Source organism: Ambystoma mexicanum, chromosome 6q (genome assembly GCF_040938575.1).
Source record: "Ambystoma mexicanum isolate Mex_15411 chromosome 6q, UKY_AmexF1_1, whole genome shotgun sequence".
NCBI lineage: Eukaryota > Metazoa > Chordata > Amphibia > Caudata > Ambystomatidae > Ambystoma > Ambystoma mexicanum.
Window position 1 is genome coordinate 832,036,707 of NC_090937.1, and position 27,508 is coordinate 832,064,214.

Genomic DNA, 27,508 nt, shown 5'->3' on the forward strand with positions numbered 1-27,508 from the left:
CTGTAGAGGAGAGAGATCTACCCCCCACCCCCCTCTGCCTGGAGAAGCATCTAACCATTAGGGCTCAAGAAGGAAGGTATTTTGAAAGAGAGTGTTGGATGGAGTGCGGGTCCCTGCCCCAGAAAGCCTTGTGGACAATGCAAAGGGTCTTGAACTTGATCCTTGTAGCCACCAGGAGCCAGTGGAGAGATGTCTTGGCTGGAGAGATATGGTCCCTGGGCTTGAGACCAAGGATAAATCTTGCAGTCCTGTTCTGGATTAGTTGCAGAGGGTGGAAAGTAGAGGAAGGCAGATTGAGAAAGCGGCTGTTGCAGTAGTCCAGCTTAGAGAGAACCAAGGCTCTGGAGACATTGAGCCTCTGGGGGAAAGTGCAAAAGGGAAGAGTCCCTTTGAGGAGGTGCAGCTGGTAGTAGGACTTCTTGGTGACGTCTGAGATGTGAGGAGAGTATGAGAGAGTGGAGTTGAAGATGACACCAGGAATGAGTAAGAGAGGAGAGGAGGTTGAGTGAAGCCTGAAAGAAAGATGAGTGTCATCTGCATAAGACTGAAAGTTTGAGGAAAAGTTAGAGATCAGGTGGGTCAAAGGGGCCAAGTAGAGGTTGAAAAACCAGGGTGAGAGGATAGAACCCTGTGGAACGCCACAGGTAGAGAGAGATGGCGGAGAGAAAGGGACCAAGTTAGACCTGGGAGGGGCGGCCCAAGAGGAAGGAGGTCAGCCACTCCAGAGCCTGATTCATGATGCCTAGGTTCTCAGGGAGTCGATTGATCAGGATGGCGTGGTTGACCGTGTCAAAAGCAGAGGAAAGTTCAAGGAGGATGAGGACAGAAGGAATGCTGGAATCAAGGTTAGAGCTCAGATCTTCACAGGTGTACAGGAAAGCAGTTTCCATGCCTCTGGCAGCTCTTAAACCAAACTGATGGTCATGGAGACAACCAACAGATTCAATGTGGAGAGTACGCTGGGAGATGTCCAGCTTTTCCAAGAGTTTGGAGAGGGGAAAGTTCCAGTGGCAAAATAATGATTACAGAAATCGGCCAAGGCTGGAGCAAGGGTATCAATATGGTCTTTGATGATTCTGGAGGAGTGGGCGAGCACCTGTTTCGATGACACTTCCATAGATGGGACTTGTCGAGAAACATTGTCAGGTGTTAGAGAGAAAGAGGAGAAGGGAGGAGGAGAGGCAGAGATGGCCAAAGGGGGGCAGAGAGAAGAAGAGGGAGAGGAAGAGGAGATAGTGGACAGGATGTCCTGAGTTTAAGTGGAGAAGCGAGAGGCCAAAGACGTACAGAGGGAATGTTGAGGGAACAGGAGAGGTAGAGACTGCAACAGGATTGGCCAGTTCCTTTCAGATTTTAAAAAGTTTGGCCGTGTTGTTAGAGGCCGCAGAGATGCAGGCTTGAATGTGTGCTCTCTTCTTGATGTGCCTTATTGCTTCAGCTGGCATTTTGGTGCTATCAGTCTAGGTATGTTTAAATGTGGCCTGGCATGCTTTACTGTAATGTTATTATGTGTCTACACTGGTCTACATTGTGCAGCCAGTTGGACATGTTTTCATTGTGGCATGGCATTTTTAATAGCAAAGCATTAATGTTCCTGTGCACTGTTGGTGGCTTGCATGTATTGTATTGGTGTTACCCTACAAAACAATAGCAAACACTGACTTTTTAGTAGGTTTTTCTCAGAAAGTGTGCTGTATATTGCCTTAAAACACATATGTATATCTTTCTCCTAGTGCAGTGTACAGCATACCTCTTCAGCAGCACATTTGTGCGTATTGTGCTAACGTGGTAATCTAAGCCAGCCCAGTGTGTGGCGCGACCCGTGACTTGTTGCCGAGTTGGGGGGTCCCTCAGCATGGCTCGCAGGGGGGCCCCCAGATCTTATGTTACGCCACTGGGAAGAGGCAAGTGGGAACTCACCTGGAGAGACTCCTCCTTAGGGGACAAGGATTCCCATTCCTGTCAGGAACTCCCGAAAGCCATACACACTATTGCTTACATGGCAGCCTCTCCAATAGCCACATTTTCTAAAATGCAAGGCTGGGAGGAACAAACTCCTCAGAGATTACAGTATTTTATAGGAAAAGAACATGTCAATTTAACTCAGAGGGCCTCTTATGACTGCGGCGGTAGCCGTGCCGGTAAAACCAGCACGGCTGCTGCCGGAGTCTTTTTTTTTCTGGCACTAGGGAATGGGCAATTATCGGGACATTACAGCCCCAGAGTACCCAGTAATTGCTCATTTGCAGGCATCGGAAAATATTAGTCCTCAGACCCATTTGAGTCCCATTGGACTCAATGGAAATGGGGAGGCCGGATCAACCGGCACCATTCAGGGATGGTGCCGGTTCATCCGACATGGTCTGCTCGCGGGTGCCGGTCCTCCTGCCAGGTTAGACCTGGTGTGCGATAAGGCACCCACAAACAGAACTTGTGGTTTTGGTGGTCCGGTAACAACGGTACGGCATGTTTACCGGTACAGTTGTTACCGAACCAGCAACCTTATAATGAGGCCCAAAATGTTCCATTCACTGAGAAAGAGTTTAGAGAGAGAGAGGAGAACACATATGCGGGCTACAGAGGGTCCTGCTCTGCATAATACCTGGTGGAGTTGGAAGACGCTCATGCGAGGAAAGGCACAAGTGTTGAACTCACCAGAGACTGCAAGCTGGGACCAGAGAGTCACAGCTCAACCCCAGCATGAGAAACCAGCCAGGCAGGAGCCCGGAGCGAGAGACTGGAATGCCAGGATAATGGTGCAACCCCAGTAGGAGAGATCAACAGGACACAAGCCCTAATAAAGGTGCTGACAAGACTACAGAAGACCTGTGGTGGACCATTGGTCCAATTATGATTTCGGATACCATTGCACTCAGAGAACAACAGGATCTGCAGCCCCTCGTCAGAAGACGGGAACAATGAAGAGAAGAAAGACCAAAAGGAGAAATATGCTGAAGAATGCAAGGTGGTCACACTCAGACACCTGAGAGAAGGTTGTGGAAGGTTAAGGCCCCTCGTTATGGAAGGTACTGGGGAGACCGGAGATGCGGTGAGGCTGAACAGGAATCATTATATGGTGTGAACAGCTCATCTCAGGGGGAAAATAAATAACATGAAGAGAATAAAACAAGAGATAATACCCTGGGAGAAGGAGAGAGCCCTTGGATATTTTGTACAAGAGGATGAGAATGTCAAAAGGGCTAAATATTCTGAACCAGAATTCACAGGAATTAAACAACTAAAACAAATAAAGAATCAAGTAGAACAAAGTAAGCTGAGCTATACTTCCCAGAAGGAAGAACTATGTGAATAGAATCTTTCCAGGATATGGTGGAAATAACAACTAGGAATTTATAGCTTGTAAAAGAACACCATAATGGGATCCCGGGAGTAGGAAAAGATCCAGAATGCAGAGTCCTTAGCTATTTTGCACAAGATGAAGAGAATATCAAAAGGGGTGGATATTTTGAAACAGACTTCAGGTGAATTAGACAATTGAAACGCATAAAGAAAGAAGTAGATCAAAGTAATCCAAGCTATACTTTACTCGGAATGAAAGACTATCGTAATAGTATCTTCCCAGGATATGCCAGAAATAACAACCAGGAGCTTATAGCTTGAAGAAGAACCCCAAAAAAGGGATCCCAAGGAGAAGGGAAAAAAACAGAATGCAATTAAAGAGTTTCAGAGACTGATCCAAGATATCACAAAACACTCTCTGCATATTTGAAATTGATAAATAAGCTTTTTGGGTAGTCCTAGAGTACCCTCTAGAGGAATGGATTCATTCTACGAATATAGGTTAGTTTCCATAGTGGTAGGGCCAAATTAGGGTAGTTTTGGGGCAGTGGACTATTTCATTAGACAGTCACGATTGACAGACATAGAGACAGGAAAAGTTAGGCCGTATCCTATATTTTAATAAAACTCATGAATCATGTCTGCAAAGTGTGCATGTCCTTCGTCTGACCCACCACAGGGCACTCAAAGCTATACAGTGGAAAGAGCAGAGGACACCAAAATATACAAGATGTCTTCAACACAGCGAGTGCAGCTAATGAGCACTGCACGGTATTATGTGTTTCATGCTATTCTCGTGGTCAGTTTGTTTTCATTTTCTTGAATCAATTAGCTGAATAAATTGGCTTTGTCATTTTGAACATGTATACCTGCAAATCCACAATCATGTTCAACATTGCTTTTGGAAGTTGGATTATTTTAATGCTAGTATATATATTGTGCCATGAACTAATATTTTTCATTTTATTTCTTTGCTGTTTTGAGTTGAATCAAAGCTCCCCATTAGGGTTACACTGACGCATTACATTGTCCCGGGCACCAATGAAAAAGTGACCCACAGTTGCAAAGGGGAATGCATTCCTTTTGTGACAGACTGTTTGAGTAGTGCTCAAGGGGGAGTTGTTTGATAACATGTGATTCAAATTGTGAATGTTAAAGAATATTTATTCAGCAACACTGGTGAAAACTACTAGCCACATAGTTAAGTGACTCATCAAACTGGCCCACATTGGCCAAAAACGTGGCCCACTTTGACCCCAAAAACTGTCCCACTCCAGCATTTTGAGTTTTTGGTTCGGGTATTGCTCTATAAGCCAGTTCAAGCCTGCTCCCCATCTTGAATGAATCTGAAAGATCGAAATAGGATTAAAGCTCCTGTTCCAGTACCAGATGATGTCCAGATATTTCTGGTAGCAAAATATTTGAAGTTTATAAAGTGATCCTCACCTTAATGTTATAATATGTGACTCTTATTTTTTGCCACTGGACTATTGGTGTCAACTTGCAATGTGTACATTTAAAGATGCATTGGAATGGAATGTATGAAAGTGTCAGTCGTACAGAAGAGCCAACACATGTGTTGCCTTTATACAAATGTAATCTAACAACTATGCGCACATGTCAACAAAATGCCCCACGAAGCAATGAATCAGTTTTTACCAATTAAAATAGAATGCGTTTAGGTGCATAGTATTCAATATGTGACATGTATTGTTACGTCTCTACAATCACCAGCGTTGCCCCTTTTTCCAATGATATGTATAATTTTAGTCATGAATACATTTAAAAGAATTTCCAAGAGCAATAACGCCAGGCAAACAAATACATTTTTTCCACGGAGACTCCTTGCATATAGTTCTATGTGCTGGAAAAAAGCTACATTGAACATGACTGTTGATCAGCAGAGGTCATTGTCCCGAAATGAGTACTGCAGTCACAGACCTTCCTTAGGATTTTATATTTGTGAAGTAGCTCACCCAACACAGGAATAGTCAAAGACCTCTCGCAGGTACTGATGTCGAATGCCACCAATCCCATGGTGTTTACAATGCACTCAGTATAGCATGTCTAGTGATTATTCAAACACTACAATGCCATATATGATTTCTTTTTCAGGGTTTATCATCTTTTACAATCTGAAAAAAGTGTCACTGACCATAGTATGAACATTGTAGCTTATGTTTTCATTTCAGTAAGGTCTGTGTTGCCACCATTTTGGGTGATAACTTCAGTTTCAGAAACACCATGTTTTGAGATAGTAAAAGCGATCTATGCTGTGCATGCCTAAACAGACCTATTGATCTAAGAGCTTCAATATGGGCGTTGCAGTATTCCCTGATAATTTCATGGATTTTCCAACAAACTCATGTACTGTTACCACCAATCACTGCAATTGATTTTTGCACAGATGCTCAGTCGTGGTAAGTTGGTTTTCTTCCCTCTTTTTGCAATCCATAGGGTTCAGAGGGAATATTAGTATATTTTCCACAAGTAATGCTGACACCACACACCTGCCAATTGGAGAATTCACGTCCTGCTATATTCTAGAGGTGAATTCTCCGATGTATCCCGAATCTCCTCATTAGGTTGTGATGTACACGTGGTTGTAAATATGTTCCTGCAGACAAAAGTAGCAGTATTGGAATTACTGCCAAACATCAACAACACCGTCAAACACATAATCAGGCCAAATGTGTGGTTAATAACACATTCATTATACTTTTCACAGAGATTTGGGAATACTGAATAGTATTAATACTAGAATTAATACTAAAATGCAATACTTCGTGTGTCAATTCACACAACTAATTGATGAAACACTCCTAATTGCTAAGGAGGCTCCAAACTTATGTACTTCAAAGCTGTCACTCAAGACATCTTCACTGATGAATCTGCATTAATGCGAGTCTCATTGTTATGCACCCTTTACATCTGTCTGAGCAGACCAGGACTCCTTATGTGTCTGTGTTGGATGTCTGTTCTGTCGCGTTTTGATCGTTTGCAAATCAATCACCTTTATTTGTTATGAAATCTTTATGTAGACTATAAAATCAGCAATGAAAATAATCCAAACAACGGAAAACCATACATATACAAGTTAAAATGTGCTAAACCTCGACCAGACCAATAAAACATAGACATTATGAAGAATACATGTCTAAAAAATCCCAACAGCTAACCGTCTTTTAAAATACACATACACTATGAATTACCATAGCACAATTACATCTGAGGAAAAACAATATGTTCTTATTTGGCTGCATCTATACATATCATGCTCTATGGGATGTTTTTTTTGCCATTTTATCTTTCTCTGATCACTCTATCTTTTTCTGAGCAGGGCGAAACATATCATGGAAATACGGGCGATGCCATGGTCTGTATGCCATTATCCACCCTATGCGTAAATTACATCGGAATCGCAGAGTGTATAGACTGCATTGATCAGTGTAACAAATCAATCAGCTATTTCTATTGTGCACCCTCAGCAGAGGTATCAGGACGCTAATGAAAAGAGCTGAGAAAAAGTTGAGACAGAATGTACTCAAACAAGTAAGTCTTTAGGTGGGCTATTGAAAAGGCATGGCCGCCACAGCGTGCTAGATGATAACTTGGAACTTTAAGGAAAAGGCAGGAGGCCAAGTGTAGACAACGGTCAGAGCAATAATGCTCAAATACCTCATGCAGTGCTTGACTGCCTTTGCCTTGAAAGGCCCAATAAATAATACACAGAACCTTAAATTGAATGCGGGTCTTAACAGACAACGGGCCTCATTACGACCCAGGCGGTAAGTTACCGCCTGGGCCGTGACTTTACCACCATGGCGTAAACTATGTTTACGCCATGGTGGTAGGCGGACTTACTGCCCCATTCCAACCTTGGCGGGGCGGTAAATCCCCATTTTCCCATTTTCCCTTCCCCATTCCCATTTTGCCCCATAGGGCATAATGGGAGTGGGGAAGGCGTTAATTACGCCACCGTAAATTACGGTGGCGTAATTAACTCCATGGTCCCTCAGCGCCATGGATTTTAACACCTGCTAAAAGCAGGTGTTGAGTCCGCCATGGCGCTAAGGGACCTCGTACTCAGGCGGTAAGGGTCGGCGCTGTTTACGCCGCCGTAAAACCCTTACCGCCTGAGTTGTAATGAGGCCCAACCAGTGTAACTTGCGATGAGCAGGTTATACTGCCTTTCCATAATATATGTTCTTGACCAGGCAAATGGCAGCATTTTGTAGCACCTGCAGTTGATCTAGCCGGTAAGCTAATTGGTCCAGTAGAACAGCATTACAATAATCAAAGCTGCCATTGATTGTGGAATATAAGATCATACCTTTTTCAGCTGCTTTCATTTAAAAAAGCCCACCAAGCTAATGGAACTGACCTGGGCTTTTAAGGATAGGGAGGCCGGGATCTACATCTCCAAATTCTTGACTACTTTGGAGGGGGTGGGTAAAGACCCCAAGGCAGTTGGCCAATAATTTAAATTCTAGAATGAAACTGATGCCAGAGGGCCTTTCACTAAAGCATCTGTCTCGAAGGAGCTTTAACCAATTTGAGCCCAAACAATCACTAACTGCTTCTAAGAAAGCTTTCAGCCGAATAGTAGCATTAGTTGACTTCAAATCTAGCCTAAGCAAAATCTGTGCATCATCCGCATAAGAGAAAAAAAATGGCAACCAAATGAACAAATCAAGCAAGCCAGTGGCTGAACGTAAATATTAAAAAGAAGAGGAGAGAGTGCGGAGCCTTGAAGGACTCCAGAGGAAACGGCTACCAGTGATGACTTGAAAGAAGAAATGTAGATAGATTGTTGGTGCAAGTGCAAAAATGACTAAAACATTCAAAAACACTGCCCTTAATTCCAATATTTTGCAGCGTGGAAAGCAGAATCGTATGATCTATGGTATCAAAGATGGCAGACAGGTCCAATAGAACTAGACCAGCCACACCGCCTTTGTCTCTAATCCAGACTAAGTCATCTAGCACTGAGCCTAGGACTGATTCTGTGCCCGTCAATGAGCAGAATCCCAGTTGACAAGGATCTGACATCTGATGTTCTTCCAAAAAGGATCTTGATTGAGAGGTAACCACAAGTTCCAGCATTTTCATAATTAAAGAGAGTAGGGAAATTGGACAATAGCTGGATTGTAAGGTTGCATCTATGGTTGGATATTTCAATAGTGGAATTACTAATGCATGTTCCAAGGCAGTGGTCTTTAAACTGTGGGGCTACCCTCCCACTCCCCACAGGGGGGACGCAAGGCTGTTCCAAAAGGGAGTTCAGTGACTGATTTAAATAGAAAATATAAGTAGAAATTGCATCTACGTGGGCACCAGTAGCAATATTTTTACTCAAGGGAGGACTCGCCAACAATATTTTTACTCAAGGAGGGCTCGTTTGAATACCACTGTTGTAAAGGTCATCAGAATGAAATCAGACTTAAGTGATTAATTCAGAGCTTCCACGTGAACCACACTAATATTCTCAGTTACCGATTTGAACAAAGATGGAGGAATGTCATCAAGGGGAGAAGCAGATTTAAAGTGCATGCAGCAGCTACTGCTACTACAGGGTTAATAAGCCAGAACGATTCAAAACGAACTATTTCAGGGACCACCTCTTGCAATTGTGGAGTCATTCAAAGACGTTTGCTGACAAAAGGCACATGCATCCCATGTGCTGTCATTACATGGGAGTCCTATAGACTCTGCCTGCTGTTGGTTTAGAGAAAACAGGCAAAATCATAGAGAGCACAGACTCAACCAACTTTCACATCAATATGTAATGCAGGCTGATACACTGGCAGATTGAGTGCATGCAGCAGGGAAACACACAGAGCCCTATGTACAAGGGAATCCCTATCAAAATGGTAAAGTAACAGATAAACATGCAGGGAATTCGGCCCTACTTATCTCCTATTTGCCAGTTTACAGGAGCATCAAAATGAACACCATACACAAAAACGAATGTTTTTTACTAGGTGGTGTTCCTTGATGTGTGGTTAAGTTGCACATTTCCTAGTGCAAGCTTAGTGTATGATATTTTGGAATACATACTACTAATTATGCACATTATACATATGCATGGGTCTCTGGAGGAGTGTGCTGCCGGCTTCCACAAGTCTGTCTGGTATAGATATCTGGGTATTTTACCCTGGACACTAAAGCAGCCATTAAAACATAGAACATTTGTTTATAGGATCTGTGAGAATGATGGATGCTACTTTGTATACATTAAACTAAGCACTTGTTTGTAGATGATGTATATACAAATATGTCGAAAATAAACGTACCTCTAATTCCAGAAATCTCTTGACTTTTATCCTGCTGAAAACAAAACAAAAGAAACGTTAAAATCATTTAAAGGAAAGATGTACTGCTCAACAATTAAATTTGTCATTGTATTTTTTAAACAAAACGACGTAAATGGAGGTATACTGTACTTGTTTAGTGAGCGAGTGCGTTCAATATTACAATTACCAACCTTTATTCAAATGTTCTTCACTCAAACGATAACACAATCTCACTGCCTAATCTAGTTACCACTTCCCCGAAAAATAGCAACAGTAATGTAATCCATGCCATTGCGACATTGCATTATTTACTCTTCTTGTGCTGCTGTATTCAAAGTCTGTTTAATAAAGTTGTTTAAAAAAAGAAACAGCAAAAGTAGGCAGACAAGGGAAGGTTTATTGTATTTCTTACATATTTAGAGCGCATAGGGAAAGAACGTGTCCCTACAAGACATTTGTGAAAACATGAGTAAATGGTAAATTGTTAAGGCCAATTTAAAAACAAATATATATATATATATATATATATATATATATATATATATATATATATATATATATATATATATATATATATTCATATATTCACACAAAAAAAACGTTGTTAAGGGGACGTTGTGGTTAAGTTGCGCTACTAAAAACCTGCGAAATTCACTAAAAAAACTTTACAAACGTGACATTATCGTAAAGTAAAACCGAAAAAGCCCTGAAATTCGCCAGTTATGGTAGGCTAAGCAACCATAACTGCCCGCACCACTGTGCACTGCTAACACTAGCACCCAGGACATGAAATATGGCATCACAAATGTCACTGATGACATCACTGATGATATCAAGTGTGGCGCCCCTTTGTTTTTGTTCACTGCCATATTACATGGACGCGGTAGCGTCCATGTAGTGTGGTTAAATTGGTGTTTCCATAGGATGAGCATTTTTTGGGCGGCTTATAGCTTCGCTCCCTCTGGACGAATCCTCACCAAACTTTACAAAAAAAGTATATGGCCCACTCTGAATTTATTCGCGAAGTTTGGAGAGGTTCGGTCCAGGGGGGGCAAAGTTATAGGGGGGGTCCCAAAACTTTAGTTTTTTCCCATAGACATAATGGGAAAAAACTTTGCGCATGCCTAACGCCCAAACCGCTGGACGGATTTACACCAAATTTGCGGCAGGAGCGGGGGCTTGGTCCCAAAAGCATGCTTTTGCAAATTTGGTGTAAATCTGTCCAGTAGATTTTTTTTTTTTAAATGACCAGAATGTAAGGCAAAAAAATTAGTGATATCTCCGTTCGCTTCGCGGACGGACTTCCCGGTTCGCTCCGCGGATAGTGTCCTGATTGGCCGAGCAGCTTGCGCGATGTCCGCAGACATGCGACGTGTTCGCTGATTGGATGGCGTGGTGCGTGAAGTGCGTCAGATTTTCTGTGGCACCCACCATCTTGCATTCGCGGACGACGGCGGACAGCGCGGTGAAACTTGGATTAAAAATTGTATTTAGTGGAGTGTGTTGATGTGTAAGAGTGTTTGGGGAGGGTGGGGGAGTATGAGATAGGTTCAATGTTCTGTTTTTTTATGTGCTAGACACTTTTGTTGTGTTCGATTTTTCTACGGACTACACGGCTGTTCTGAAATATTCGTAAATAAACAGAATGGATTCGGTGAAAGTGTTCTAAGAAGACTCGTGGGGTCCTGGAATGTTCGCAGGGGGTGTCCTGAAGACGTTGTCTGTATTGTTCGTTGTCAAGCTGAAAGTGTTCTAAGAACACTCGCGGTGTCCTGAAATGTTCGTACATAAAGAAAATAGGGGTCTTCAGAGGACGTTGTCCGTATTGTTTGCTGGCAAGTTGAATGTGTTCTAAGAACACTCGCGGTGTCCTGAAATGTTCAAAAATAAACAAATTGGCGGTGTTCTGAGGACGTTCTCCGTATTGTGTGCCTGCTTAGCTGTATCCAATGATGGAATGGCACAGAGAATGAAGTGGAAATGGTAGAAGGGCTGTCTAAGAGTTATGCGGTCTGCGGACAGGGCGTGCTACATCCGGGGTTTTCCAGCAAATCCAGCATGGAAAGAAGACTGTAGGGATCAGCCAATCAGATGTTGAGGTTGTGAATTTGTGTTCTAAAAGAGTGTGTGTAGTGAAGATGGCAGAAGTGGAGAAAGTCAGGGTGTTGGTGCTGGGAGATATGTTTGTGCATGGTTTACAACAGTATGCTCAATGCAGGCATGTTGCAAATAATTTTGATGTTAAAGGAGTGGAGGTGGTGTGGAGCACTGTGCCTGATTGCAATGTACAGGGAATTGTACTAGTTTGTGAAGATATGGGCAGGATCAACAATCCCCATGTGGTAGTTTTGCACTATGGTGCTTTCCATTTGGGCTATGTCAGTGCCCCTACTTTGTTGGCAGATTTGGAACACTTGGTTCAAGCAGTAATGAACATCCTTCCAACTGCCAAAGTATTTTTTTCTGGATTACTACCTAGGGCAATATGGGACAATAGTTCAGTTTTCTGTCCTCAGCAAAACAATGCTAGGTGTGTAATCAACCGAGGCATGTGTGCCTTCATGCTTAGAGCTGGTATGTTCTTCTGTAATAATGAGAATATTGATTCCAGTAATGCTGTTTATTTTAAAGATGTCTTATCTTTTATGGGAAATGCCATTCTGTTTTGGAATGTAAGGGTTGCTTTGGAGAAAGTTATGTGAAGATTTTAGGAGTAAAGTAAGAAAAAAAAAGAAAATACAAAATAACAGGTGTCTGTCAAGCATCTGAACCCCCCCCAAAAAAACGGCTCTTTTCAGAGCCAATGGGGCACACTATTTAAATTTACATTCACCACGCTCAGATTTTCGATATGTCTGCGGACATGGCGGTAGTCCGCGGACATCGAAATCACTAGCTAGGGGTTCAGTATGCTCTATGTTACATGTATATAAAGTCAGGGATATTATGGTTAAGTTGTGCTACTAAAAACATATGAAATTCAGTAAAAAAAACTTTGTTAAAGGGACGTTATGGTTAAGTTGCGCTACTAAAAACCTATCAAATTCAGTAAAAAAACGTTGTTAAAGGGACGTTATGGTTAAGTTGCGCTACTAAAAACCTATCAAATTCGGTAAAAAAACTTTGTTAAAGGGATGTTATTGTTAAGTTGCGCTACTAAAAACCTATAAAATTCAGTAAAAAAACTTTGTTAAAGGGACGTTATGGTTCAAAGTAAAACCGAAAAACCCCTGAAATTCGGCAGTTATGGTAAGATAAGCAACCATAACTCGCGCCACCGTGCACTGCTAACACTAACACCCAGGACATCAAAGATGACATCACAAATGTCATTGATGACATCACTGATGACATCACATGTGCATTTACTTTTCATGAAAACTCTGTAGGAGGGATTCTTATAATGTTGACCAAAAAGTGTGTAGGATCATTTGAATAAATATCATGAGCTAATTAGTGCATTAAGCAATGCATTGATATAAATAGCATTCTATTATGAAGTTCTATCCAGTATACTAAGCAACTCATGCAGAAATTTAGGCAGTGTGTGCAGTATACATGATGAAGGTGCAATATTCATAATCTAACATGTAATAAGTAGCTAATAAAACCCACTTAATACATAATTACACTTAATACAGACAAAACACAAAGAGACAACAACACATACAAATATGAGTATATACAGGGACAGAGAAGTAAGCAAAAAAGCAGAAGTAGTAGCAGAAAGAGTTCATAAACTAACTGATCTTTATGCAGAGAAATGATTGCTCTGTTTCAAAGGTGCTACATACTGTATGTATGTGTATCAAATGATGTCAGTGAACCCTAAGGAAAGGAGTGTGAGTAAAATGTATACAAATATGAGCATATACAGGGAAGGTATAATAATAAAAATAAAACTATGAGAAAGTGCTGATAACTCTAATGATTATCTGGTTTTCATTAGCCGACGACCGCGGACAGCGCGGTGAAACTTGGATTAAAAATGGTATTTAGTGGAGTGTGTTGGTGTGTAAGAGTGTTTGGGGAGGGTGGGGGAGTATGAGATAGGTTCAATGTTCTGTTTTTTTGATATGCTAGACACTTTTGTTGTGTTTGATTTGTCTGCGGACAACACGGCTGTTCTGAAATGTTCTATATAAACTAAATGGTGGGGTGTTCTGAGGACAGAGTATGTGTCCGTTTTGTTCGCAAGCAAGCTAAAATTGAGCTAAGAACACTTGCGGTGTCCTTAAATGTTCGTACATAAACAAAATGGGGGTGTCCTGAGGAGGCTGTCCGTATTGTACTCTGGCAAGTTGAATGTGTTCTAAGAACACTCACGGTGTCCTGAAATGCTCTGATTACTTACCGGTAATCTTCATTACTCCTAGTCCTACTGTTCCTCGTCACAGTACTGACGACCCTCCTCACCCTCCCTGCGGGGAAGGTCCCATGCTCCGGCTTGGTAATATGAAACTGAGTGATGTGGATGTGGGGGAGGAGTTATAGGAATTTAAAGAAATAGAAGAAGGTCCTGTGTCGGAGGCAGGGGCCTAATGAAGTAAGTACTGGGACGAGGAAGAGTGGACGTGGAGGTAATGTTTGCAATTAAACAAAATGGGTGTGTTCTGAGAACGCTGTTCGTATTGTTCGTTGTCAGGTTGAAAGTGTTCTAAGAATCCTCCTTATGTCCGTTGACATTACAATTTCCTATGGGCCTTATTCGACTTTTTGTCCACTAAACAAACGATAAATCAGGCTGCTGTGCGCTGACATTATGTGATAATCCTATCACTTGCCCAATCGACCTGGCTGACCTGCTTTTGCGACACTAAATCATATCTCCCGCCCCTAAGCCAGACATTGTCAAAGCATTCATATTCCCTGTCTCTCTCCGTGACGTTACAGGGTGCGTAGCCAAACACGCCCTGTCGTCTCCGGTTCTACGCGACTTTACACAGAACCCAGAAAACAACACAGATCATCTCACAACACAGCTCGCCACAATTCGGAATATGAAACTGTGATTTAAAAGCAAACAGCAAGATTGTACATTTCGTAAAGTACTTTTATTTGATATCAAATGTTTAGAGAATATTCAGCGATTTGCATTTGTCTTTGCTGCCGATCCGCAAAAGTTCATCTTGAGTCACGCGCTGTTCCTTTGCGGTACACAGGGTGTTGGTTTATGATAAAAGAAGCACTATGGTCGCACTGATAATCGGAAGGCTGTTCCAACAACGAGGCATTAGACCACCATAATGGTTGGTATGTTGCTTCTAGCCGCTAGTACCGCGTAAGGGCATATTGGTCCTTGGTGATTGTCCCATAAAGTGGTGAGGGTCATGAAGTTGTTTAGAACTGGCTGCACCTGGCAGTTAAAAAATCCGTCGGCCGGGGTCTAAAAATCGTGGCATTGACAGTAGGGTAGGATGTACCTGTTTTAAAAACATAAATTAGTCTCACGAGCCGATCTTCATTAAAAATATTCATTTTATTTATTAGGGCATGAAACTATTTGCTAGCAAGGATAGTGCAATGGAGTATGTTAACTTATTCCCACTTACCCACCCTCTCTCCTCTGCCTTTTTCTGAGCCGTCTGAGCGCCGGGGGACCACTTCGGCGGTGATAGTGCGTGGTACAAAACAATATGCCATATTGAACGAACAAGTACAACTTAACCGGGCTTTAACGCCACGCTATTGTTATTATATTCCGGTATAAAATAATCTAAAGGGTTTCTTACATTATATTGGCATTTTCCATTGTCTACGCATAATGCAGTCCCTAAATACGACTCTGTCTGTGCCAACGATCTTTCTTATAATGATATAATATATAAAAGCGGTTTCGTTTCAGAAATTTCATCCTTATCGTCTCTTACGTTTTTGCACCCCTCCTTCAAAAGAAGTCTTTTGGCACGATCCCTGTCTGTCAAGGTCAAAAAACAATAGAACCTTATAGTGCGAGTCGTGGGCCACTCCGTCCCGCGAGAAAAAAATGGAAGCAGCTGACCTTCACTGTGAACGAGCATAAATTCTTACTTTCCAACATTCTGTTTAAAGCCATCCCTGAGAAATTGCTTTGTACATTCCATCTTTGTATATTGTCTGCGTGCTAATGAAAAAAGTTTGTTAAAGGGAGTTTATGGTTAACTTGCGCTACTAAAAACCTATGAAATTCAGTAAAACAATTTGTTAACGGGACGTTATGGTTAAGTTGCGCAACTAAAAACCTATGAAATTCAGTGAAAAAACATTGTTAAAGGGACGTTATGGTTCCAAGTAAAACCGAAAAACCCCTGAAATTCGCCAGTTATGGTAAGCTAAGCGACCATAACTCGCGCCACCACTGTGCACTGCTAAGCCTATCACCCAGGCCATTAAAGATGACATCACAAATGTCATTGATGACATCACTGATTGGCATAAACTGTTTCCTCCGCAATGAATGATAATTATATCAGGATGAAACTGTGTGTGTAAAGTACCACAGAGAGGTACCAAGTCCAGCCACCTCATACCATGCACGCCATGCCAGTTCACTTCCACATGAGGAAATCCAAGATCTGCAGATAGACCACAACTTTCCGCATGAACCTTTAATCAATGTATCCGTGAGTCTCCCAAAATCCAGATAATCTATTTTCAAGCACACAGAGCCATGGCTGTCTGGTCTCCTGTCAGGGAAAAGACGTTGTGACTAAATTTCTCTGTTCAGAACACGCCCACTGAACGTTACTGACCAATCCCTACCTTTGCACATTCTCATTTGCATGCGTCTCCACCCCAGAATCCCTCTTGGTAATACGCACTGCCTGCAGACTACCGCCATGTCCGCAGACACGTAGAGGATCAAAGCGTGACGACTGTACAATTAAATATTATTCCCCTTTTCCCCATTAAGGTGGGCTCTGAAAAGGGCCATTTTTTTTGTTTTTGGGACAGATGCCTTTAAATATTTTTCTTCTTACTTTACTCCTACAATCATTACAGAACCTTCTCCAAAGCAAGCCTTACATTCCAAAAGAACATGGCATTTCCTAAAGAAGATAACACAGCACCATCTGCTTCAAAATAAGCCGCATTACTGGGAACAATGTTCTCGTGGCTGCAGAAAAACATACCATCTCATAAAATGAAAGCACGCATGCCACGATTGATGTTACACCTCCCAATACTTTGATCAGGACAGAAAACAGAACTGTTGTCCCATTTTCCTCTAGGGAGTGAGCCAGAAAAAATGACTTTCGCACTTGGAAACATATTAATGACTGCTTGCACCAACTGTTCCAAATCTTCCAACAAAGTATGTGAACTCACGGAGCCCAAATGGCAAGCACCGTAGTGCAAAAGTACCACATGGGGAATGGTCATCCTATGCATGTCTCTGCAAACTTGGAGAATTGCTGCAACATTGCGATCAGTCTCAGCGCTCCACACCACTTCCACTCCTCCTCTCACATCGAAATTGTGTGCCACATGCCTACTTTCGGAACAGTGCTGTAAACCCTGAACAAAAATATATCCAAGCACCAAAACCCTGACTCTCTCCACCTCTGCCACCTTCATTACACGCACCGTCTTTTGACACAAAAGAACAATGTGAACATCTGATTGGCTGATGCCTAGAGTCCCCTTTCCATGTTGGATTTGCTGTAGAACCCCGTATGTGGAACGCCCTACCAGCGGAAAGGCGCTGTCTACGTGCAGCACATAATTCTTACCCAGTCCTTCTACCCTTTCCACATCACTCGCAAATCCATTCCCTCATTGGACACAGCTAAGCAGTCACACAAACATCCACCAATCACATTCAACATATCTACATCTAACTCTGTCATCAAAATTTCGCACTTCAAATGTACTATTGATCACTCTGAACGCAAGTTGCATATCATTGCAAAGCACCTACTTTAAAAACTACTGTGCAAGTGTCGCAGATTTCTATGTACAGTTCCATGCATGCGCACATGCATGAGTATAAAGTACAGGTATGCATATTTTAATCAGAGAACATGTGCAACTCTTATGATTTCTTTTAAACAAATTAATGGCATTAAATCTGCATAACCAATACATGCCAACGCTCCCCCTTCAATTACAAGACTTTTGATTTTTCATTGACAAACCACACTACTTCTTACTGTCTCCTGCATAACTTATACATATGTAACAACCCTCCCTATTTAGCACGAAACTCGATTTTCCATTGGAAAATGGCATCAATTTTTACTTTGTACTGCCTACATTAATGCTACTTCCAATGTGATCGTATGAGAAAAATAAATGCTCCCGATTGCTGTGGTGACATCTCCCTCTGAGGGTCTCCCGATTTTTCGTATTCAGACTTATAATATGAAAGTAGTGAAATGTTTCCAATCTACTATAATGACCTATCACTTACAAACCTCTCTGGTATGGACAACACAGCTTAAAAAAACCAAGGCATTTTAATAAACTAAAAATTTTACTCATTTGCGAATCACGTTCAACTAACATACTACACATAACATACAAAGGCAGCACATAGTGAAGTGAAATGCACACATGCACTGTGTTGAGATATCAAAGGGAATACTGCGATGAAAGATGCAAAATGTACGTGTACAGTAACATCACTGGCTTTAAACACACAAAGTTACTAACTTCATCTTTTTACAATTGCAGTGAAGATCAACAGCATCTACACTGTAAACGACATATCCAATGAAACCTGGTCATTCCGCAAAAAAAAGTAAATACAGTACTACCTTTATATTCTTACTGTTCCTCAAACAGACTGTGTGGGTTATTTATATAATTTTCACACCAAAACAAACATTGATTTCTGAACCATTCTACCCACAAATCCCCATTTACTAAAGAAAGAATAACAGGCAGAATGGCTCACAAATCCCTGTGTTTTTGGAACTCAAATAACATACAGAAGCCTTAGAATGTTAGTACTAGAAAACAAATAGCTGTTTCAATGTTATACCATTATGTTTACTATTAATGCTTCTCCTCACCACTAGCTCACTTTGTACTCTCATCTGAAGCACAGTGTAGCCTTCCCAACCATTGTAACTGCCCAATGCATATTCACACACCACCACAAAGAGCTTCCCCATCAAACTCATGCACGCATGCACACAGCACACATACATTGTACATCAGACCAAACCATGCCTTCCTTTTTTCAACAGACCCCAAAGAATGCCTACCAAAAAGCAAGTCCGTTGAAAGGAACACAGAAATAGAACAAATGAAAATAAAACTGTCCAGAGTAAGCATCCATCTGTAGCAGAGTTTGTAGAGAACGTTGGAAAAAAACAGCCAATACAGTTGTTTAGCGAAACAAAGGGAGCTTCAACTACCGAAACTGTGGCTCATCTATCAAAATGTGGCATGAAACAGAAAATGCTTTACAAAAAATCAGCTACCAGTACTGCTAACAATGCTCCTATTAATCCTGATATAGTAACAAAAACCCACAGTAAAAAAAGTTTTTTTTGCAAAAATGTTTTGCCACAAAGTCCTTCAGAATCTAATAAGAAGAGGACCGAAATCATCCTAACGCTTAAAAACTACCGTAGAAAATGAATCCTACAAGCTCTCGTAGACAGTGCGATCCTTCTCAACAGGAAGTTATTTATTTTAGTGTTAAATAGGATGAAACCACTAACAAAACTAAGTACTAAACTACAAAAGAAACTTATCAATAAACAGAATGTCAACAAAAATAACTTCTTAAATATTTGTGGAGGTGAATGGAGTCACACAACAGCCACATAACCGTATTTTAAAGAAGAAACATACATACAAAATAAAACAAACACAATTGCCATCCATAGCAGTGGACGAGGGTATGAAAAAATCAATAATACCATCATGGAACAAGAAACACTGCTTAGAAAAGTATCACCTGAAAAAATCTTTCAAATCTTTAAGTCAGTTCCTCAATCAGTATGAGAAAGGTAAAGACAAAATTAAAATGAAAGTGCTGCAAAATATGGATATCTGTCCAGTGCGCAAATACACACGAAGGCAATGACATTCATTAGCCTGCATTTCAGGACCTATTTGCAAAAGCACCTTCTATGATATCAAAAGGATATCAATACATCATTCAACTGTAAGAAATCTAGTGTATAAAATGCACTATGCTAAAAGTCCAGCTTTAGAATGAGCCAATATAAATAAAACTCTTCTGCATGGTACACCCAAATACCTACAAGAAGAAATCGACCTTAACCAGAGAAAATATTTTGGAAGTGAAAGCCACTTACAAAATGCAATAGTTTTAGAACAGACTAGCAACAATTCTGCACATAGCAACCTTCTATTACACACATACAAAAAAGAAATACTAAAATTTAAAAGTGAATTGGCTGAAGTACCAAACCATTTGTGAGTGTGTTGCCGCAGAACGTTTTACAAAAGGAACACAAAAAATATAGACGTAACATACAAAATAGAAGACAATGAAGATTCCAAATGATTTGAATTAGCTCTCTACCTTTTAGCAGAAGACAAATACCAAATAAGTGAACCCCTAATATGTTGCACGTACTGCACTACAAAACTGGACAACAACCAAACTCCATCACGTGCTATCACAAATAATTTGGAATTGTTCCCTCTACCAGAACTCCTGCACCAACTCAATTTGTATGAGAGCATCATAATTCAAACAGATCATCCATTTCCGGAAATAATACGCCTTCAACCAAAAACAGCAAAATTACCTCCCTCTGAATTGCTGAAAGGAATTTGTGGCAACGTAGTTTATTTGCCATTAGATCTGACAGAAAATGGACACACTCTAGGAGTGCAACGTCCAATAGAACATTCTTTAATTGTCTTGGTAAATGGTGTACCAACAAAGGACAAAAACATTTGGCACCAACTGGTGGATTTACATAAAGTTAGACAAGCCTTGTAATATCTGAAAGACAATAACGAATACTACGAAAGAAATAAATATTGAACAAAGCTTATGGGAAACAACTGAAATAATTCAAGAGTTATCAGAAACTGGTCAATTTGAACTTCTGGATCCTGCTGCAATATCCACTCCTTTGGACCATTACACAATTCATCCATTGCATTCCAATGAAAGCATAGATGATGCACTAGAAACTTACCAAATGCGACAAACAAAAGGGTCACCAATGAGCATATGGGAAAAAAAGTATAGAAGCACATGCTTTTCCACTGCTATTTCCTACTGGCAAAGGCGGAAGATACGATTATAGACCCACTCAGATTACGGCATCAGAATACCGCTCATTACGAATGTATTTGCAAGATCCCAGATTTAGACAAAATGTGGAATACATATTCCACATACTCTTTGAAAGTGAACTAGCAACCCTATGTTACGGAGTTGAACACATTTTGAAATCTGGAACCCACTTTCAAAATATGTCAGCTACGCAATTAATACAAAAAGTACAAGAAAAAGATGACGTTTTACAATCAAGTATAACACATTTGTTTGCAAACATGCATGGTACAAAACAATACTAGTTCTGATGGCACTGAGACGTACGTTGTATGATCAGAAACCTTGGACCACTGACTTGGTTTGTTACACTAAGTTGTGCAGAATATGCATGGGAAGATTTACATCAGTTCCTACGTATATCAAACAACAACAAAACCAACATAGATATATTAACACCTGGAGAACTTTGCTCTCTAGATCCAGTTAATGCGTCAAGATATTTCCATCATCGTTTCATTGCTATACTCCACTTTATTTGTAATAAAATTGTTCCTCCTCTCAGAGAAATTCAACACTTTTTTTGGAGAAAAGAATACCAAGCGAGAGGAGCACCACATATTCACATGCTTTTATGGATCAAAGGTGCACCTAAATTTGGTCACGACAGTGATGCCACTATTTTACCGTTCATCCAAAAATATCTCACTTGTGAAATCCCTTCACAACGAACACATAGTGACCTGCATGGACAGATCTAACAATTTCAAAGACACAAATGTCGCAAATATTGTTGTCGCAAATACAAAAGCAAAGGGAAATACTACACCAAATGCCGCTTTGGTTTCCATAGACCAGTTACAGAAACAGGTGAAATGAACAACTTCATGTCTTCTGTTCGACATAGTGTTAAAGGTAAATCACCTAAGAACACGTATTACATGAAAAGAACAGAAGAATCAAAATATATCAAGGATTACAATGCAATCATTGCCCTCTTATGGAATGCAAACATAGATGTGCAGTACATTGCAGACAATTACACTACAGTTGAACGATATGTTACAGCCTACTTAACAAAAGCAGAAAAAACAGAGCTTCAAGACCTCTGGAATTACCTATCATCAGACAAAACACTATCTCAGAAATTGTACAGCCTATGCATACAAATGCTCTCTCATAGAGAATGTGGCACCTATGAAGCGGCAGATCATTTAACCGGTACTGCTTTGTATGGAAAATCAGACAACATGGTATGGCTAAGTCTTGGTCCTGCTAAATCTAGAAAAAGAGTTCTGAAATCATATGAGGACATAGAAACAAATGCCAGAAATAATCCCAACAGCAAAGACATTTTAAAAAACAATGTACTGGACATATACAATCCAAACAGGAGTAGCACTTTGGAAAGCATGTGTCTATACCACATAGCTCAAAACTTTGCATACACAAATAATATAAAACCCGATGCAAGCAAAGGTAGATATAGAGTGACAGATTCTGAAGGCAGCTTAGCAAAACTTACCAAACGAAGCTTATTTAATCATGTCAAATTGTCATTAAAAACTCCTCAACAGAAAGAACTATATTACATGTCTCTGCTACAACTTTTTAAACCATGGAGAAAAGAGGAAGAGATACTAGAAGATGCTTTCAAAGCAAATGAAAGCACTATCACCGATGTGAACTTTACACAGTACAAAACAATGTTGCACAATGAACAGCAACACAAAGAAGAACTTCAGGCCCAACTAGATAAGGACACTTCTGACAGGAGTCAACCTTCTGTAACAGGAAGCTAAGAACCACTAGGAAAGCCACTAATAGCAAAAGAGGCAGAATTAGCTATGACAGAAGTGGAAAACACCATGTGTCACTATGAAGAAGATATAGAAGAGTTAACTATACTACAAGCAAAACTTAACAAAGATCAGCGCACCATTTTTGAAGAAGTAACAAAACAAATTGCACATGGTGTACAACATGAAAATAACGAATGTACCTGCCAAAATTACAAACGTATACTGCTGTACATCAGTGGTGAAGCTGGGTCAGGAAAAACATTCTTATCAAAATCATCAGCAAGTTCCTTCATTAATTCACAAACAACAAATTGTCAGCTCTTGTAACTGCCCCCACAGGTTTAGCTGCCTACAACATAGGCGGTGTCACTTTACACCGATTACTACTCCTTCCAGTAGAACACCAAAACAAATTAGACTAGTAGAAACATTCTGCAGAGGCTGCAATGGAACTACACAGAGTATTAAAACAAATGAAAATGCTACTTATAGATGAAGTGAGCATGGTCTCCAACCTAGTGTTGGCTTTGATTCACCTCAGATTGCAAGAAGTACTTAAAACAACTACGAAGAACTCTTTGCAGGGAAACACATTATCGTTTCGGAGATCTTCTACCATTGACACCAGTGCAAGGTGAACCTATTTATAAAACCTTAGGACACAAAACCTGCCATAAATCCGTTGGCAGCATAGGAAATGTCAACCTTTGCCATAATTTCCAATACAGACAATTAACAGAAAACATGCAGCAATCTGCAGATCTCACGTACGCCAACATTTTAAAAAGTATTAGAGTTATTGTACTATCTCAAGAAGCTCAAGCAATATTGAAAAACCGGCATATTCATGCATTTTATGGTGATAATGCATGTGCTACTGATGTTATGGAACAATTAGCGCACAAAAATGTCAATTGTATGGCCTTAATGCCAACTCTTGCAAGCTGTTTCAAATTCAATGAAACAATGTTAAAAAAATAAATGCAACCAATAATGGAAATTTGCACCACAGACAAACTAGACGTACATGGTATGACACTACCCATGTGTGAGCAAACCACAACAAGACTAAATACCTTAGAAAATTCAATCTCCAACACAGCTGGGTTCCAAAAAATATTAAAATTATCCTTAAATTGTAGAGTAATGCTTAAACATAACCTTGACGTGGAGCAAGGGCTAGTTAATGGGGCACTGGGTACAGTTGTTGGCTTTCAAACATACCCACGTGACAACAACATTCAGTTTGTCAATATTCGCTTTGTAAAAACTTTCAGAAGTCAAATGGATAGGGCAGTCAACTGCTCGATTCCTTCTCTTCAAAGATATGTATGTACGTAGAGAACAATTTTCTCTAACTCTTGCATATGCAGTCACCATTCATAAATCCCAAGGTCTTACCCTAGACAAAGCATTGATAGATATAGGAAACACAGTCTTTAAAGAAGACATGAGCTACGTAGCACTATCACGCTTACGTACAATTGACGGTCTAGTTCTAATCAACTTTGATGCAAGTAAACTGAATGCTGATATTCCTTGCATTTTACAATATAATAGACTGCATTCACTGTACACCCCCCATCTGAAACCATATCCTATTCCAGAAAAAGTAAAACGTGGTAAAAGAAAACTAATTCAAACAGAAATGCAACAGAATCTGACAGTAAATCCTTCAAAGAAAACAAAAGAAGCTAAAACTTCATCAATTACCACAAGCAAAGAAAAACCTATTAGGGAAAGTAAATCAGGTACTTCTTCAAAGATGGAACAGAAACTCAGAGAAAAAACCACTCAATGACAGAACTACCTGGTCCATTCAAATATTCTAATGAAACTGGGTTAAGTTGCTATGCAAATGTAGCAATGAATATTCTATTTCAATTGCCACCAATTGTTAACAATATTTACTTACACAATACAGATCAATTGTGTTTGCAAATGTTACTCCTTCAGTAGAAATTCAACAAACAATCCTGACAACATGTACAGTGTTCACGGAATAAGACAAGAATTGGACTACTGTGCTGCAATGGTGAGATTCACTGTAAACTCTCAAGAAGATCCACAAGAATTTCTAATGTATTTACTACAATAACTGGAAAACAAAAACATACCTATAAATGAATTCTTCCAGATTTCATACATGTGGAAACAGACATGCACTCTCTCTAACAATGTGATACAGGAACAAATCCCAAATGAGCGATTTGTGTATGTATCCATACCTAATCCATTCCATTTCAGCAACTTGTACAGAATGCATACCATGGCAGATTATGTGCTATGTGCAATTCAGATAATCGCTCCACCTTACTGATACAAACACATAGTAACTACATAATACTTATGCTTCCAAGTTACAATGCAGATGGTACCAAAAACAACTGCAAGCTGACTGGATTCACACACGGTCAAGTGTCACTTGAAAAGAAAACCTTTATAACAGTAGGTATAATCTACCACGCAGGAGCTACAACCAATGCATGTCACTACACTGCATACATTAAAAAGAAATGTGGATGGTTTGAATGTAATGATAGCACCATTACTCTAAAGCAGAGATTGCCAGCTAATCTTACAAATGTGTATTTAATCTTCTTAAAGCCAACATTTAATAACTAATGTGTACTTCAACATTAACAAAAATTCACCCAAGATTCTCGGTCCTGGCCAGAACCACCACAGAATATCGCACCCATTCTATCTTCTAACTTCACTACGTATACATTTCAGCCATGCACCCAAGACGCTAGGCCCTCCCCACAACCACCTGAATGATGTTTGATACTACGGGTTTACCTATAGCTCTAATATGCTGCAGTAGTTGTGGCCAGAGGCTAGAGTCTTGAGTTTAAGGCCATAGATTTTTCAATGTATGCGTGTGCAGTATATAAAACACATAGTGGCTTATAACTCCAGTGCTTATAACTTTTTTCTTGGGTGCATGGCCTTTGGGCATGCACCAAAGACTCTACGTCCTGGCCACAATGACCACAGCATATCACACCCATTGTGACATTTAACTACACTACGTACAAATGTGGTCTTGGGTGCATGTCCTTCGGCTATGCACCCAAGACTCCAGGCCCTGGCCACAACCACCGCAGCATGTCACACCCATGGCAGCGTTTAAATCAATAGCACACCCATAGAAAAAGAAAATGTAACTATGGCATGTACTCAATTTCAATGTTCGCTAACACCACGCGTGTCCTTAGAACATTTTCAAGTTGCCTGCGCACAGCACGGACTGAAGTACTATCCTTATGAGACCCCTCATTTTCTGTACTTACAAACATCCCGAACAAGACGGGCATAGGGAATACATCATTAACACCTACCGCCTGAACAAATACAGTATTTCACCCATCTCTTACTCTCTGAACCTCCCTAAATACTCTGACACACCAAAACAGTTTCCAAAATAGCATTTTACCACTGGTCGCCGCTGCGCTGTCGGCGGATCCAAGATGTCGGGCGCATCCAAACAATCTGATGCAGAACATGGCTCACTGCAGCCAATCGGTGGAGATGTTGCGTGTCTGCGATCATGACGCCAGCCAATCGGTATCTTGTCCGCGGAGCGAACAGGGAAGTGTGACCGCAGAGCGAACATAGATTTCACACATTTTTTTAGACCTACTTTTTGGTCGTTTTAAAGAAAACTACTGCACGGATTGTCACCAAATTTACAAAAGGACTCTTTCGGGACCAAGCCCCTGCCGCAAATTTGATGAAAATCCGTCCAGCGGTTTTGCTTGTAGGCGCGCACAAAGTTTTCCCCTATTCACTCTATGGAATAAAAGACGTTTTGGGACCCCCCCTCTAGCTCCCCCCCACCCTCCCTGGACCAAACATCACCAAACTTTGCAAAAACAATTCAGAGTGACCCATATACTTTTTGCAAAGTTTGGTGAGTATTTGTCCAGGGGGAGCAAAGTTATAAGCCACCCAAAAAGTCCTCTTCCTATGGAAACAGCAACTTAACCATAACTACACAGCCACTACCGGGGCTGTGTAATATATATAAATATATTACATGGCCTGTGGTAGCGGCCATGTAGTTATGGTTAAGTTGCTCATCTCATAGGAAGAACACTTTTTGGGCGGCTTATAACTTCGCTCCCCCTGGACGAATCCACACCAAACGTTGCATGGCCCACTCTGAATTGCTTTGCAAAGTTTGGTGAGGTTTGGTCCGGGGGGGGCAAAGTTATAGGGGGGATCCCAAAATGTATTTTTTTCCCATAGACTGAAAGGGCAAAGACTTTGCTCATGCCTACAGCCCAAACTGCTGGACGAATTTGCGGCAGGATCAGCGATTTGGTCCCGAAACCATGCTTTTGTAAATTTGGTGAAAATCCGTCCGGTAGTTTTTTTTTCTAAATGACCAAAAAGTAGGTCACAAAAAATTAGTGATATCTATATCCGCTCTGCGGACACACTTCCCTGTTCGCTCTATGGACAGGACACCGATTGGTTAATCGGCTTGCGTCATGTCTGCGGACATGCAACGTGTTCACTGATTGGATGGTGAAGAGTGTGAAGTGAATTTTTGGAAACGCCTGCCATCTTGGATTCGCAGACATCAGCGGTGTCAGTGGACATCGCGGTAAAAACATATTAAAAAACACAACATTGCACTTGTCAAACTTATCAAATAATCTCTGGGGAGGTGAGGAGTGATGAGGATGGGATGGAATATGGGTGCAAGAAGCAAAAAAACAGGTGTTTTTTGCCGCGAATGTCCGCAAACACCTCAGCATTACAGGGTTGGTGAAATGGAGTTCTTGGATGTCTTATTACTTTGGCGCCACTTAATTGAACTGCATGATATTTTCCATGTATATATCTGACCTGGTTCTGAGTGAGTTTGCAAAGTTTGGTGGGAAAAATTAGAGGGGGGGTCCGAA

At 40.7% G+C, this 27,508-nt stretch overlaps 1 protein-coding gene across 4 annotated transcripts in view; it reads right to left on the minus strand.

The window, feature by feature from the left end:
- FSTL5 (follistatin like 5) overlaps nt 1-27,508 on the minus strand; it is a 3,721,575-nt gene that overhangs the window by 2,934,741 nt on the left and 759,326 nt on the right. For 3 of the 4 annotated variants that reach the window (XM_069631360.1, XM_069631358.1, XM_069631361.1), the window contains exon 3: nt 9,597-9,630. In XM_069631360.1, coding sequence (XP_069487461.1) covers nt 9,597-9,630 — 34 coding nt within the window. The remainder of the gene's footprint in view (nt 1-9,596; nt 9,631-27,508) is intronic. The other variant, XM_069631359.1, reaches the window with a different exon arrangement.